The 17,000-nt window shown below is 39.2% G+C and overlaps 1 protein-coding gene across 6 annotated transcripts in view; it reads right to left on the bottom strand.

Annotated features, from left to right (window-relative positions):
• LOC144683562 (neuron navigator 1-like) overlaps positions 1–17,000 on the bottom strand; it is a 725,427-nt gene that overhangs the window by 122,888 nt on the left and 585,539 nt on the right. For 5 of the 6 annotated variants that reach the window (XM_078546698.1, XM_078546702.1, XM_078546700.1 and 2 more), the window contains 2 exons: positions 15,622–16,056; positions 1,398–1,439 (listed from right to left, as the gene is read on the bottom strand). In XM_078546698.1, coding sequence (XP_078402824.1) covers positions 1,398–1,439; positions 15,622–16,056 — 477 coding nt within the window. The remainder of the gene's footprint in view (positions 1–1,397; positions 1,440–15,621; positions 16,057–17,000) is intronic. The other variant, XM_078546704.1, reaches the window with a different exon arrangement.

The raw sequence follows: 17,000 nt of genomic DNA, 5'->3' as shown, positions 1-17,000 counted from the left end.
CAGAGTCACAGAGGAGACACGTTTCATTACATTATTATTTTTTTAATTATATTTTTTCATATATCTTCATCTCCCTGAGGCAGCACTCTGCCTCAGGTAGATTATGTAACATGCACTCGCACACATGCGTGAAGGTCATGCTTGCCTGGCTTGCATTCCCCTCTCCGCCCGCACAGGCAGCAGCCGCTTGCGTTTCACGCTGGGCGTGCCTTAATTGGCCCGCCAGCATGAAATTGCCTTCCGGGCCCATTCGCAGGCGGCGGTCAGCATCCCGACTGCCCCTGCCCACCCCCACCAAGCTCACACGCCAAGGGCAAAAGTCTGCCCCATGACCAGTTAGAGAGGTGGGGTGATATCAAATTGGCACGCTAAGCCAATGGAAGAGGTGAATTTGATAGATTTCCAAATAAGGGATTCGGAATAATGAGAAGTGGGGATAAAAGGTGGAAAATTGGAGTCTTTGTTGGCACAGTGTTACCATGGCTTCTGTGGTATGATTCTTCTGGACACAATTCAACATCACTTCAGAGGTAGGAGAAAAGAAAGACATCGCCTGTGCTGGCAAAGCTCAAGGAATCCTAGATACTTGAGGGATAAGGAGCTTCCATGTTGTCTTCACTGTTTTTTGTTCAGTATATGTAAAACCTTGCTTAATAAGTTCTACTTGATTCATAAGCACTAATTATTCATAACTTGTTAGGTCAGACACAGCTGAGAACCCGAGTGTTAGAAATTAGGAATTTGTAACTTAGAGATTTTAATTACAAAAGGTTTTATACCTCAAAACCCTAGTTATTCAAAGTACTAGTTATTCATAACTTGTTAGGTCAGACACAGCTGAGAACCCGAGTGTTAGAAATTAGGAATTTGTAACTTAGAGATTTTAATTACAAAAGGTTTTATACCTCAAAACCGTAGAATACACCTCTGCTGAGAACAACCAACACAGCACAACCTGAATCAAACCGGAGGCTTGATCATGATCTGCATTATGCACTTACTGGACCATTAGGGGAACTGTAATGTGGTTTCGAAGTATGATTTTCAGAGGCTTAGTTAATAAAATTGAAACCTGAGGCAACCATATTACTTAGAATATCTTCTTGAGACTATTTGCAATTTAGTCTGTCCACTTAATCATAGTTCTTTCATTTTTCAATATTATGTCCCAATTTCAGTTTTTTTTTGATCCAAGGAAATCTAGTTTTTTATTGGTCAGTTAGGTGTCTGACATACAGGAAAAACCCACCAATAGACAATAGTCAAAATTGCTAATAATAGGTTTCAAATTCAGCTTCATTAAATTGGAGCCTTATGCTGTACAACTACATTTAAAAGGTTGGAATTTAGAATTTGATATAACAAATTGAAACAAACTGCACCAAAAGGTAGTTTACCTTAGTCCTTTTTTCGGCAGAGTATTTCTGTCACGTTGTGCACTACAAAAACAAACAGGGAACACTGATACAACATCATTCACGAGAACAGACAAAACATCCACAACACAGGCTTAGAATTACTAACAAACAATTCATGGGAAAAAATAGATATAATTTGATGGATATGATTAAAATGGATGTGGAGGCATGGTTTACATTTACACAGTTACACCAGTATTACTTCAACTTTAGAATACTTTGATTTTATTGTTCATTTCTTTTGGTTTCCTGAGTCAAGCATCATCCTCAATCAGAAAGTTCAGGCAGTCATCATAACTGTTAATCTAATGCCGGAGATAGCTGTTTGAAGATGCATTAGACCTGCCCCAGAACAACTTTACTTCTAGTATTCTCGTCTGTTCCTGCTGGGTACTTTACTTCATCAAGACAGTCTTTGAGCTATGAGCGTACCATGTCAAGAAGGCATGAAGGAAAAAAAAAGCTAAAAGAAATTTGTTTCTCTTTCATATTCTCCTGTTTAAACTTTTTTTAAAATGGACAATCGCTGTAGCCACAGCTGGTCACATGTTGGTAGTTCCAGAAAATCCTGAGCAGTTCCAATGGACAAAGGCTAACTCATCATCCTCCTGGAATGAGCATTGTATGAACATTCCAGCCAAGCCAACATAAGGACTAGTAGATAAGATGTTTGCACAAGCCAGCTCTGGACAAAGGCAGAGCTATTTGTGACTCCTCATCGCCAACATTGTGCTGATGGCTCTACAGTTACCCGCTCAAAATACAATGGGTTTTAACGAGGCTCCTTAAAGTACATCATTAGCTAAATGGCTCGACCCTAAGCAACCCTGCCATATGGCCAAGACTTGGGCTGTTTGAATTATTTTGATTATACAGCTTTTGGACTCTGTTTTCAGTTGTGGTTTAACCTCAGAAGAGAAAACTGGACTCCAGGCTAGCACCCTGCCTCTGTCTGCCATCTTCCATCAGCCAAGCAGCAGTGGAGCCAGGGCTCTGTTCAGGTTTAAGTTGCCTGGCCTATATATGCTGTTTTCTACTGGAATGTCTGAACTTCTGCACCAGCACCTACTACAAGATTAATTCACCTCTACGTGCTTCTCCCATCGTGGAAGTCAGCGCTACTAAAAAAGTGGATTAACCCGCATCAGCTTCAGCCTGCTAACCTCTCTGAAGGAATACAACATTGGAATTTTGATTCTGGACTTTGGACTGACGTGAAACAATAATTCTCATTTTGTCTGTAGTCTTTGCCCTGTACCTCTTTTGTTCCCTTATCCCTCCTTTATTGTGTGCGTGTACCAGGGTTATGTTGTGACATCTCCTCCCCGTATTTTGACTGTGTGTTAAATAAACCAACCCTCTAATTTTACCCTATCTCAAGTTTGCTGTGGGGTTATTAATAGAGGATTGGGTTACCCCAAAACTGTGGGGTTGGGGAAAATACCACTTATAAAAGGGAGAAATCAGAAATCAAAACGCCTTTCTATTTCTGTACGGGTGGTGAGGAGAAGTCAGCGCTGTTTAAATTAAACCCCCTTCTGCCCGTAACAAGGGTCTACAAACTTAATCTATATCAATCTACAGCACAGCACATTGGAGGATCAACAATTTATGCCTCACATTACACATTTCCTCAAGTATTTTATATATTATATACTTACCTTATATTGAACAAATGCTATATTAATTATTTGGATTCTTTCACAGTTAATTTTATCCTCAGTGTTTGTAGTTTTTTTTAAAAAGTGCAATTTCAAAGTAATGCTAAAACATGGTAGACCAAGATGTCTGGATTTTTACTGTTATCTATTTTGAACTCATCCTGTTATTTCTTTATGAAAATTATTTCATAGTGCAAAGCAGCTTCCAACAAGTCTAAATGTACACAAATTTGGCATCAAATGAACTAGTAGGCAAAACATTCAGAATTTATTTCACCTGGGGTTATCTCAGCAGATGACTGCTTCTGATGAAGCAAAGGCTTCTAGGGAAACCGTTTTGGATTGTTATGTTGAAGAGCAAATTCCAATCACTTACTGGATGCCGGTAGCAATCAAAGATAATGCTATGTCATCCAGCATTATCAAAACTCAAATGGTCTTGTTGACATCTTCCTGCTCCATCCACTCGATCCAGTCTCTTTTAATTCAAGCACACACTAAATAGCGACTATCGCATGAATGAGAAAATGGATTAGGACACCACTGCTGAGAAGAAACCAATTATTACTTCTGAAATGCAATGCCATCATTTTCAATGTAGCAACAACAACCTGATTTGCATCAAGCGTTTATTGGGAACTGTAGTATTGTGGTAATGTTACTCGTCTGGAAATCCAGGGGCCTGTGCTAATGCTCTGGAGACATGAGTTCAAATGGCAGCCGGAGGAATGTAAATTCAATTAAGTTAATCTGCAATATAAAGCTAATTTCAGTAATGGTGATCATGAAGCTACTGGATTTCCATTAAAACCCTTCTGCTTCATTAATATACTTTAAGGAAGGACATGGCCTAGAAAGCCATTCCGTTGTATCAAACTGCTACATGGAAGTCAACTAAGAATAAAACTAACTGATGACCAGGCATACCCTGTCCAGTCAATCCTGCAAAGTCCTCCTCATTAACATCTGGAGACTTGTAACAAAATTGGGAGATGTGACTATTCAAGCAACAGCCTGATGTTGTCATACCCAGAATCATACTTTACAGCCAATGTTTCAGGCTTCACATTCATCATCCCTGGGTATGACCTGTCCCCAGCTAAGCTACAGCTACATCTGTGGCATCTACTTAACAATATGGAAAATATGAAGAACCAAGATATTTGCTGTTCACAAAAAGCAGGACAATCCGACCCAACCAATTACTGCCCTATCAGTCTACTCTCAATCTAAGTGATGAAAGGCGTCATAGAACATACAAGTATATGAATAAGGAGCAGAAGTAGGCCATTCAACCCCTCGCGCCTTCTCCACCATTTAATAAGATCATGGCTGATCTGACAGTAACCTGATATCTGCATCCCACCTACCGCTGATAACCTATCACCCCCTTGCTTATCAAGAATCTATCCAACTCTGCCTTAAAAATATTCAAGACACTACTTCCACCACCTTTTCAGGAAGAGAGTTCCAAAGGCTTGTGATCCTCTGAGTGAAAATATTTCTCCTCATCTCTGTCTTAACTGGGTGACCCTTTATTTTTAAACAGTGACCCCTAGTTCTAGATTCTCCCACAAGAGGAAACATCCTCTCCATATCCACTCTGTCAAGAGCCCTTAGGATTTTATATGTTCCAATCAAGTCACCTCTTACTCTTCTAAACTGCAACGGATACAAGCCTAGTCTGTCCAACCTTTCCTCATAAGACGGCCCACCCATTCCAGGTATTAAGTCTGGTAAACCTCCTCTGAACTGCTTCCAATGCATTTACATCCTTCCTTAAATAAAGTGACCAATGCTGTACATAGTACTCCAAATGTAGTCCCACCAATGCCCTGTACAACTGAAGCATAGCCTCCTTACTTTTGTATTCAATTCCCCCCACAATGAATAATAACATTCTATTAGCTTTCTTAATTACTTGCTGTACTTGCATACTAACCTTTTGTGATTCATGCACTAGGACACCCAGGTCCATCTGCACCTCAGAGCTCTGCAATCTCTCACCATTTAGATAATATGCTTCTCTTTTATTCTTCCTGCCAAAATGGACAATTTCACATTTTCCCACGTTAAACTCTATCTGCCAGACCTTTGTCCACTCACTTAAACTATCTATATCTGTTTGTAACCTCCTTATGCCCTCTCCATAACTTACTTTCCTACCTATCTTTCTGTCATCAGCAAATTTTGCAACCATCCCTTCAATCCCTTCATCCAAGTCATTTATATAAATTGTAAACAGTCAAGGTCCCAACACTGATCCTGTGGCGTGCCACTCATTACATCTTGCTGACCTGAAAAAGACCCATTTATGCCTACCCTCTGTTTCCTGTTGGCCAGCCAATCTTCCATCCATGGCAATATGTTACCCCCTATACCATGAGCTTTTATTTTCTGACAGTGCAGTGAAGCAGCAGTTACTCACCAATAACCAACTCATTGTTGCTCAGCTTGGGTTCTGTCAGGACCACTCGGCTTCAGACCTCATTATAGCCTTGGTCCAAACACAGATCAAAGAGCTCAATTTCAGAGTTGAGGTGTGAGTGACTGCTCTTGACAACATGGTTACATTTGGCTGAGCGTGATTTCAAGCACCCCTAGTAAAATTAAGTCAATGAGGATAAGGGGGAAAGTTAGAGTCAAATAAAATGGTTGTGGCTGTTCAAGGCCAATCATCATTGCTTTAGGATTTCACTGCTGGAGCTCCTCAGGGCAGTGTCCTAGGCCTAACCACCTTCAGCTGCTTTAGGGAGGTGTCAGCTGTGGCTCAGTTCATAGCACCCTCGCCTTTGAATCAGAAGGTTGTGGGTTCATGTCCCACTCCCGGAAACCAAGAACTGTGATTGTACTCGAAAGAGTTGCAATCTGTGACTGTTGATAACTCGAAAGAGTTTCAGCTGCTTTAGCAATGATGCTCCCTCCAGGATGTGGAGCCATTTGCTGATGATCGAAGAGTGCTCATTTTCATTCACAGCTACTCAGATAATAAAGCAGTCTGTGCCTGCATGCAGCAAGACTGGATTACATTCAGGTTTGGGCTGACAATAGAGAAGTAACACTCACCACACAAGTGCCTGGCAATGACACAAGAGAGAATCTAACCACTCCCACCCCCCCTTAAAGGCATTACCATCACTGAATCCCTAATCAACAACATTCTAGTAGCTTTAGTATGCTACCTATGGTGTGTAATCAAGAAAGTATGGAACCAAGCTCATAGTATAAAAATAACTAGGTTAGCTAATAATCAGTTGTGAGAAATCAATAAGGATATTTCCTCCTCAAAAGGAGAGAACTGTAAGAAAACATACTTTTCAGAATATTATAGAATTATTTTAGAATTGGCAGGTGTAGGATGGGGCACCACCTTTCAGAAGGGTGTCTCTCTTCTCTCTCTGGAAAAACACAAACAGTCTTTAGCTGAGGTAAAACAAAGATAGTAACCAAGGAGAAAGGTGCTTGCAGGGAGTCTTGTGGCACCTTATGTATTCTCTTATCTATATTAGTGTCTCAGTGGAGCTAACAAACGGTAACCAGCATGAGATAAGCTAAAAGATTACCTCAGCCAAAGTGATGGACAGAGGGGAGGTGACACCTTGACCACTTGTCCTGCAGTCATTGGCTAACACTACTTGAACATAGGGTTGGCATAGGATAAACAGCTAACCCCTAGAAATAACGTATATTAATGAGTGCTTGGTGGTTGAGGGAGCAATCAGAATCAAGCAGCTGCCTTCTTCAGATGAAGGAAGACCAGGGAAGTATGAGGAAACACTGGAGGAGAGCTTCCTAACTCTTTGGCTAGAGAGTAGAAGGCTGCAAAACCAGCGACAGAGATTAACAATCACTATGCGCCACCTATCCATTCATCCTCCGGGACCAGTAAACTGTTCTCACCTGTCATGGGTCATATACCTTTCCTAACTATTTAGCCTAGGCAGCATATTTAAACTGTTGCTTCTTAACAATCTACTTAATAAACTACTCTAAACTACCCATGACTTCAACCTGCATTTCGGATAATCTGTGACTCCTGAATTTAAAATTTATAATATTTGATGTCAGAAATGAGATAGCACAACAGTTGAGATCATGGGTGATGAGGATTATGATTGCACTTCTGAGGGTGTCCAGAAATGCAAACTTAAGCTAAAGAAGGGCCGCACAGTTTGAAAAAAAAGACAAAGGAAAAGGAGCTTAATGATGAAACCATCATTGAAGCTAATGCTCAGAGAAACCATACATGAAAATGTTAGTGAAACTGAAAGAATTGGAAAATATAAAAACTAAATTACATTTTAAGTCAAACATGTTAGTGTGGATTTATTTTAACAAAAGTTTACTTGTGCAAATCTGAACAGCACCGAAGAAGCTGTTTCTCAAAAGATAAGCTTCAGCCTTGAATTTATGTCTGCTAGGATGTCTGGCAAAAATCCAATTTGAACTTTTCAAAACACTTTACTTCAGAGTTAAATACTGCTAAAAAAAAAGTCTAATTAAAGACATGTTTTACTGACTGTTTCTTCCAAATAAGGTTAAGTAGCAAACATCAGAATTGAAAATTGGTTAATAGAGGAAAAGGATAAATAAAAGAGATATGTGAACAAATTTGTCCCCTTTTCTACAGTTAAAGACTGCAAGGTTGAACATTTTGTTTAACTGTAAAAGCTGGCTTTTTATTTTGTCAAGTTAGAAAAACAATACCAAAAGAATTTGGAAAAACAGTTTAAAATGGAATTTAGTTCTCTTTTTGATCAGGAAAGTTTTTTTTTAAAAAAAGTAACGTGAAGTGATGCAGTTGTGAGATCTGAGAATGTTTTGCTCTGCCCCTTGCAATTAAGCAGCAAAGTTAACCCTTTCTGATGACAGCTGTTCTTTATAATTCACCACACAATGTTCATATTGCTAAATGTATATATTGGGCTTTATTGAATTTTAAGTTTCTAAATTTACAGATATGTTTAGGCAAATTAACCAGATGCGTTCTTGGGCAGCGCCATAATGTGTGTTTTTTTTTTAAAAAGGGGTGACATGAGTACAGATACCTCAGCAAGAGATCTAGGAGGTTTAAGAACTCATCTACAGATATCAAATGTCATGGCAGAGTCATGATGTGAACTAAGGCTTTGCCTTTCAAAGACAAGGGCCGGGATTTTCCAGTCCCGTCCTGGCAGGTTCCCCTGTGGCGGAGGAGGCGAGCCATTCAAATCTCTGTCGACTTTGCGGGGGCCAGAAGATCCTGCTGGTGGGAGGGGCTGGAAAACCCCATCCTTGGCCTTCAATACTCAGGTCTGGTGTTATCTTTCCAGACAAAATGGTTGAGAACAGGAGATGTGTAAGGTAACCTCTAAACTCATTTCAAGCACTCCTGCCTCTCATGCAAAAGCACCTTTCCTAACAAGCAAGCCTGGGCATAATTGTTTCTGAAATTGGAATTGATCAAATAAATTGATATCAGTTGCTATTTCAAGCGCTCAAAGGGAATTTTACCAGAAGGGCTGAATTTCCCCCCCGTTGGGGGGGGATGTTGAATGACGGGCGCGCATAGGCGCATTTCATATCGGTGCCCCCAATCGGGGGGCACGGCGCCATTTTACATGGGTGGGCCAATTAAGGCCCGCCCAGCGTAACGTCTGCACAGAAGCGCTATGCACTTCCTTTGCAGGCGCGCGGGGGGGTGGTGTGAATCCCAAAATCGCATGCACACGAAAGAGCACACTCATCTCCCTGAGGCTAAGTGCAGCCTCAGGGAGATCGGCTCAAAATGTTAAAAACCTAAAATTAGAAAGATAAAATTTCCCTAACATGTCCCCTCATGTGACATTGTCACATGAGTTGGAATGTGTCCATGGTTTTTACAAAACCTTTATTAAAATTTTTAAAAACCTACATGAAACCTCATCCCGCCCACGGGTGAGGTTTCATGCTTTTTCTAGGTCGCGCCGGGGCTCCAGGCCTGCCCACCAACCTTAAGGTTGGATGGGCAGGTCCTTTAATTACTTAATTGACTCTGTCAATGGCCTCAATTGGCCATTGACAGGTTGGCGGGTGTGCAGCTGATTCCGCTGCGCCCCCGCCTAACTGAAAATTTAAATGGGGCGGGGTGACGTCAGGGGCCCCGCCCCCGCTCACTGACAGTAAAATCCTGCCCTAAGGGAATAATCAAATTTTCACTAAAAAAAACTAATGAATAAACAACAGTCTAGGTGGTTCCTGGGTATTGAAAAATAAAGCTTCTTTTGTGGATATAAATTGAAAATTAACAAAACATATGAGGCCAACAACACAACTATTTGAATTTTGGGATAATTTTGAAGTGATAAAATGACAGGCACACTACAACAGGTTATTTTTAAATAAGGAAATTACATCTTAAATAAAGGACAACCAAGTCTGTGGAGACCTTCATTGTCTACAGCAATTTTAATCTTAATGGCTTGTGCATCTGGTTTGGAAATATTGAAGTCCAGAAAACACAGCTCTACGTAGGAACAAAGTAAACTCAGATAAGAGGTCTACTGCCTTCCAATGGAGTGTTGGGAATTTTGTGGTCATCCTGCAACTTTTTGAATAATTACTGGGACATTCTGGAACAGGACAGCTATTCAGGATTTTTTTAATAGCCCTTCAGAGCTTGGTTTTGCTCCTTGAGTTGCAATATGTTTAGTGGCCACCACCTTAGCTGGCCATAGACTTTTGCTTGACTGCAATGGTGCTACCGTTGAGCTCTGTTTCTGGTTTCCCATGCTTAGATAAGTTCCACCCACAAAACAGTTGTCATGGTGTGAAAAGGAACTGCTTGCTTCAAAGGCAGAATTCAACAGTAAAAAATATTTTTTGCTGCCTTCTTTTAGCTGTTATGTGCTGTTGGGAGTGATTAGTGATGGACTGCTCTTCCCTAGCCCTGTCTGCAGTGTTTTAATCTCCCCACCTCCTGTAGGGAGAGCAAGCAGCAATAATGGATTCTTGTGTGTGCGTGGAGATCTGCTTAAAGCTAGACCCTCCAGGGTCAATTATTAATCTCTGTTCCTGCACAAACTTCATAGCAGGTAGACTTATACTTATTAATCTCTACAGAATTTGAACAATCTTGCCAGGATCTGATGCCTGCTGCCTGGAATGAGGTGTGATTCCTTCAAACAAAGATATGGTATGTAGGATCCTTACAGTTGTGCAGAATCACTGGTGAGTTAGTATTCTATAGTTGATTTACTTCCACGCCAGTCCTTCTGCTGTGTCTGAGGGGGTTGACATTTGTATACTTCTGAGTTAAATCTTTAAAATCAACTGTCACTATGTTACATTCTTCTATTTGACATTAGTGTGGCAATCATATGGCAAGGATTGGTAAAAAAAAATACTGCGGGTTCTTTGTATGTACATAATCTTGTGTTCTAATAATGTTCATTGGGACACTGTATATGCACATCTGACTTTGACTATTGGTGCTGTAGATGGAGATCAGAGTCATGTGGCTACTACATCACATCCTATCTCAGTGGTAATGATTGACAGCAATTAATGTAAAGGTACATGTACATCCCTAAAGCCAGTCTACCATATGCAAGGTTCAATTCAGGAATGTGATTGAATACTCTCCACTTGTTTGAATGAGTGAAGCTCCAACAGCATTCAAGAAGCTCGACACCATCCAGGACAAAGCAGCCCACTTGATTGGCACCCCGTCCAACACTTTAAACATTCACTCCCTCCACCACCGACACACAGTGGCAGCATGTGTACCATCTGCCAGATGCACTCCAGCAATTCACCAAGGCTCCTTTGACAGCACCTTCAAAAACCATGACCTCTACCAGTCAGGAGAACAAGAGCAGCAGGCACATGGGAACATCACCACCTGCAAATTACACACCGTCCTAATTTGGAACTATCTGCTGCCCTTTATTGCCGCTGGGTCAAAATCCTAGAACACCCTGCCTAACAGCACTCTGGATATACTTGCACCACATTGACTGCAATAGTGCAAAAAGGCAGCTCACCACCATACTCTCAAGGGCAATTAGAGATGGGTAATGAATGCCAGCCTTTCTAGCAATGCCCACATCCCACCAACGAATAGACAAATAAATAAATAAAAATAAAATTAAAATGTTTATGGCGTATTACACCTACGAATGTGAAGAATGGATGCTGAGTCAGGAAGAAGTTCTAAAACCAAAAGCTTGGTCAACAGGATGGGTTTTGAAGAGCCAGACAAGTTCAGCAAGGGAGCTTCAGGGGGTAGCACTGAGATGGCTGAAGTGTTTGCCACCAATGATAGGATGAAGGGAGGTGGAAATGCAACAAAGTTGGAGTAAGAGAAAAAGAACATTCTGGAGCCAACACTGAGCTGGAATAAACTGCAGGGTTTAACAAGATCAGTGAGGGATTTGAGTCAAGAACATACTTCAAAACCTACAGAATACCATTAAAGATTGTTTGACCAAGAATCCTCCAGAAAACAAGGTCAATTTTGGTGCAACCTGTTTTCAAGTTCTGAGAAGTAAAATGCCATTGCACTCGATTTTTAGAGTTGCATTCAAGTTCCTTTAATGTGTGAGCCTGTTGGCACAATCATTAATTTAACAGTACCAAATGGCTGCTATCCCATGGTGAATCTCTTGCTAAGTTCAGCCTTAATACCTTTGAAACTATTGCACACCATAACATGCATAAATACAACTATTTACACCTAACTACTGGCAGAAGTCCAATTCCTCAGGTTAATTGCAGTGTGCCAGTCAGTAAAAAAAACATGAAAAGCTAAGCCCAAAATAGAGATTCGTGTTTTCCCTTTTTAGAGCTGGTATTCCTTCAGCAGCATCCATTTGTCGCAGTCACACATCAACTATTATAATACACTATTCTATTGAAAAGCCAAATTTATTTGGGGTTGCTGCTTTGGCTATCTGCAATTAGTTCAGGAAGATTTATAATGACTCATAATCTTCAATATTCAGATATAGATTTAATTTTATTCACTGGAGAATGTTGGTGCATGAAAGCAGTAATTGTGTGGTTCTGGTATCTGAGGAACAGTATTTCCTTAAACTTGAAGAACACACTCTATTACATTGCATATCTGTATTATTGCATCAGTGTCCAAGTTATAGCTCTTAAGAATCAGCATACAATTAAATATGTTCAACATGTATATGTCTGCACTTGCAGAATGTCATCCTATATTTAAGAGGAAATCAGAGTAGCCAGAACATATAGCCACCATGAACTAGCTGACACAACTGAGGTAGATCAAAATGCAATTCTATTGATCAGCCAGGCAGAAAATAATGTGAGAGGCAGCAAAATAGAATAACATGTATGTGTATGAGCATACTTAGATTTTCCCTCTTCTGTATGTTTGAAATATTGCAGGACATTTCACAAATGCTAAAACTTTGAAAGCAATGCAAACTCATATACATGCTTTAGTTATTTTAATGGAATATAATAGATATTTGGGAATATTACAGGTCTTGTCCCAACTCCAACCGCCTTGAACTCTGCTGTACTCCTTTTAGTTATTTTACTTGGTTTGGATTTTAATTATGCCCTGCTGTCTAAATTTAAAGTGATTTATAACTGCATGCAGGTGTTAGAAATAAAACAGCACCAGTGACAAGCTGTGGCAACATTGTCCTAAAATTGGCAGAATGGTACATCTTACTGATGTGACCTTCTCTTGCTATCTAAATCTTTTACTAAACTCTTAATATTCAAATATAAACAAATCCCTGCTTTCCTAAAACAATCTGCAGATGGACAGATGTGAGAACTGCTGCTTTGGGGCTCTTGATTTTGCTTAAAAAGATTTCTCAGGATGCAATCTTGATTAAGAAAAGATGCTGACCACTAACGAGACCAATCATAACCACCAATGGTCATGCCAGGTCATTCGGTAAGGGAGTATATGTTTCTTTGAAAAGCATTGCAACAATGAATTCACAAATATACAATGTAATAAACAGTGGTTTTCAAGATCAAGGAGATACTGTTCTTCAGATGCCAGAACGAATTGCCACTTTCATGCACTGACATCATTCTCCAGTGAATAAAATAAAGTGTGTGTCTAAATGTCGAAGATTATGAGTCACTATAAATCTTCCTGAGCCAATTGCAGATAGCCAAAGCAGCATCCCCAAATAAACTTGGCTTTTCAGTAGAAAAGAACATTTATAATAGTTGATATGCGACTGTGACAAATGGACACTGCCAAAGGAACAACAGCTCTAAACTGGGAAAACACAAATCTCTATTTTAGGTTTTGCTTTTCATGTATACTGAGCTTTCTGGCAAATTTGCACTTTTTTCACTTTGATGGAATCATTACATAGAAATATTGCATTTTTCAGAGTTTAGTTCAAGTGTTCTGCCAGTCATAATTAAGTAGCTATTTAACTACTTAAGTGTGATAAGATAATGATTGCAAGATTGACAGTTTTGTGTTCTCACTAACAAATTTGAGTTTTTGAAATTCCCTATTTTGATTGGAAGTTATTAAATCCTGAAACAAAACTTTAAACCATTTTCAGATAAAAACAAAAGCATAATCTTAAATTAATGAGATGTGACAGAAGACATCTCTGAGGGAAAAAAATTTTCAGAGAAAGTAATTTTGGCTTTTTTGTTCAAAAACATAACAGCCATCGTGACATTATAGAGTAGGAGTTTTGTAAGTACTTATGGTCTATTCTTTCTTGAACAAATATTGTCTACATTTGTACAAATCAGGAAGGCAGTGACGTAGTGGTATTATCACTGAACTAGTAATCCAGAGACCCAGGGCAATGCTCTGGGGACCTGGGTTCGAATCCCACCATGGCAGATGGAAAAATTTGAATCAATATAAATCTGGAATTAAAAGTCTAATGATGACCATGAAACCATTGTCGATTATCATAAAAACCCATCTGGTTCACTGATGTCCTTTAGGGAAGGAAATCTGCTGTCCTTATTTGGTCTGGCCTACATGTGACTCCAGACACACAGCATGTGGTTGACTCTTAAAGGCCTCTCTGAACAAAGGCAATTAAGGATGGGCAATAAATGCTGGCCTAGCCAGTGATGTCCACCTCCCGTGAAAAATCCCACCCGCTGTGAGATTGGAAATTCCTGCCCGAATTCAACTGACCTTTTGGCTGGTTCGTTAAATTTTCTGTCCCATCTACAATAATTCTCACGGAAAATCCTGCCCAATGTATTTTAATGTATATTTACTGAAGAAGCTATTATTATTTTTTACTAATTTTTTATATCAAAATTCTGCTGCATCTAGTCAACATAGTATAGGATAAATACTTATTTCAGCGGAGATCTGTATGTTAAAAAGAGTTCATAGTGACAAATCTACATGTTATATGGCAGGAATGGGATGAACATGCTACATGGCCTTTGACATTCCATAACTATCTTATCTTATGCTTTTAACTCCAGTCCACTTCTTTAGTTGTATAACTTGTAAGGGAGCAGAAATGCTAGTGGTGTCCTTAAAAATATTTTATCCATACTGAAATAATTAGGAGAATACATAGCGATCAGAGTCTTACACTAAATGTTAAATGTTGAGTACCAAACTTGATCCTTAAGCAACGATACAATTCAATTAGTCATATTCAACTAGATTTTCTTATTGAAAGTACAATATAGATTTTCGCTTAAAAAGACACAAATGGAAAACAATGAACCCAAACCTATTACAATATTGTAGTTTAAGAATATAAAAATCCTATTGTTTAGTAACTAAAATACCATGTGCTTGCTACATCAAACACTTTCTTGTGTTTCGATCCACAAGGTATGTGAAGTGCATGTATCAACCTTCTCAAAGATTTAGTTATTTTGCTCTTATCAGTCTACTTAATGGATACGTTTTAAAACAATTTTACTGCGCTACAAAGACATCTCAAGCAGGTGAAAGCATTATAAAATAATAGTAATCTGTGGATTGCATTACTTATCAATTATGCTTGAACTTTATCAAGCTGCAAGGTTGCAAGGAAGGCCAGCTTTTTCTGATGACATTCAACAAATCTGGTCGGATGCAAATCACATGCTTTTGTCATGCATTGATTTAGAAGGTGCACCCGTTTAATATGGATGAAATATAGGTGTCCACCGACATTAAAAGTAAGCTCACGTAGATCAGTGAGTCAAAAGGTTTACAACATCCCAACACACTGTACAAATAGCAACATTATACGTACTTTAGAGCAACAGATCATAGATTCTGAACAATCAACAAAGAGCATATATTTGACTAAACTGCCAGCTGAACTTCTCATCTGCTGAGAGTTGAAGAGATTAATTGTGGTTCAAACCTTTGGTATTATTTCACATACTGACTGTTCTAATATCAAACAGCCATGATTATAAAATATTTTAATTCAATAATTGTTAGCAAAATGATTGAAAACTCCATGAAATGGCTCTAAAAATCTAATAAAATGGGCCTGAATTAAATCAGCACCTTCCACCCAAAAGGTTGTTACTGCGTCCAATTCCATACTACTAAATTGGTCCTAATCAAATTACTGACATACCTCTCCATCTGTGAGAATCTAGAACTCCCAGTCCATGTGAGCGCACCGTGATCCTCTTCCCTTGAAAGCGTACCACTCGCAGAGAATGAACACGGAACACTCAGTGGAAGATCCAAAGATTCCATGCTGGTGTGCAGGCTACTAAGTTTAGGGTACATTAAGGTTTCCTTGTTGTTTGTGAAATTGCTAACTAAGCCAAGCCCCTGACTAAAGGTACTAGAATTTACATTAAGCACAGGGGCAGGACTGGGTGTCAGACATGGAGTCAAACTGATTCCAGTTGTCTGGACATCAGGGGTTTTGGTTAAAGTTTCATTGGCAACGCTGCTAGTGACAGATGCATGTCCTGAGGTTGAAGAATCCAGGCTGTTCGAGTTAATTTTGTCAATATTGGCTATTGCAGGTGGTTTGCTGATTCCTTTTGAACTCATCACCCTGGAGTGGAAGAGAAAAAATTGAAATAAATCCTGAGTAAACATAGAAAAAAAACAGGGCACTTTCTCACTAAAGCACAAAATTGAATGTCAACCTTACTTCAAAAATCAGACATCAATTTCAGACACTTTAAACACATAAAAATATTAAGAAATTGGAGTTCAGTACCCAATTATCGTTTTCAGCTTAAACGGATTGTGGATTACATACAGTATGGATTATCTTCTTGGAATGGCCTTCTTCGTATGGTTTTATCAAGATTAGCGATGATTAATTAGGAACAAGATCATTCTCCACTGTTAATGTATTAGCGACAGGGTAATGTTACCACTGAGTTTCATAATAAAGATACCCTCAAACCACATCTTACACTGTAGCCCGTAACTATGCTAGTACACAATGTGTGTTTGTAAACACTCCTGTTTGAGAGATAAATTTATTGTAATTCTATTATATAGCTGTAATTATGATATGATGAAGCAGTTTTGAATACACATATTAAAATATGTAATATAAAAGCTGTGAAAATGCATTCACTGAGCATACTAAAGCTAAGAAATATGGCACCATCTCTAGTAGCTGGTCTCAAACTATTATGGCTTTGCATCATGGTGCAATTCCAGACTGGTGCAAATCACTTTTTAAGTTATCCAGATGCCAATATGACCTCCTGGAGACTTGCAAAACCTAATGAAGAATCTTCTTAATGTTAGAAAAATGCAGGTGTCCTTTCTGATTCTTAAAACATCAAAAAATATGATGTGTGGAATTCCTTTGTTACTCAATGTAATGCAAGTTGCAGCTGTTAAGTGTAATTTAGGACTGTTAGCTATTGTGCACTATATGAGTACCAGACTGAACTGGGTTATGTTGTGTAATGGAATAGTTAATCGTACATCATGTAAAACCATTCAGTGTGACAATAAAGTTTGCAACTCCATTTT

Source organism: Cetorhinus maximus, chromosome 8 (assembly GCF_964194155.1).
Source record: "Cetorhinus maximus chromosome 8, sCetMax3.hap1.1, whole genome shotgun sequence".
In the NCBI taxonomy this organism is placed as follows: Eukaryota; Metazoa; Chordata; class Chondrichthyes; order Lamniformes; family Cetorhinidae; genus Cetorhinus; species Cetorhinus maximus.
The sequence above is the reverse complement of the archived record's forward strand: the minus strand, read 5'-3'. Positions and strand labels throughout refer to the sequence as shown.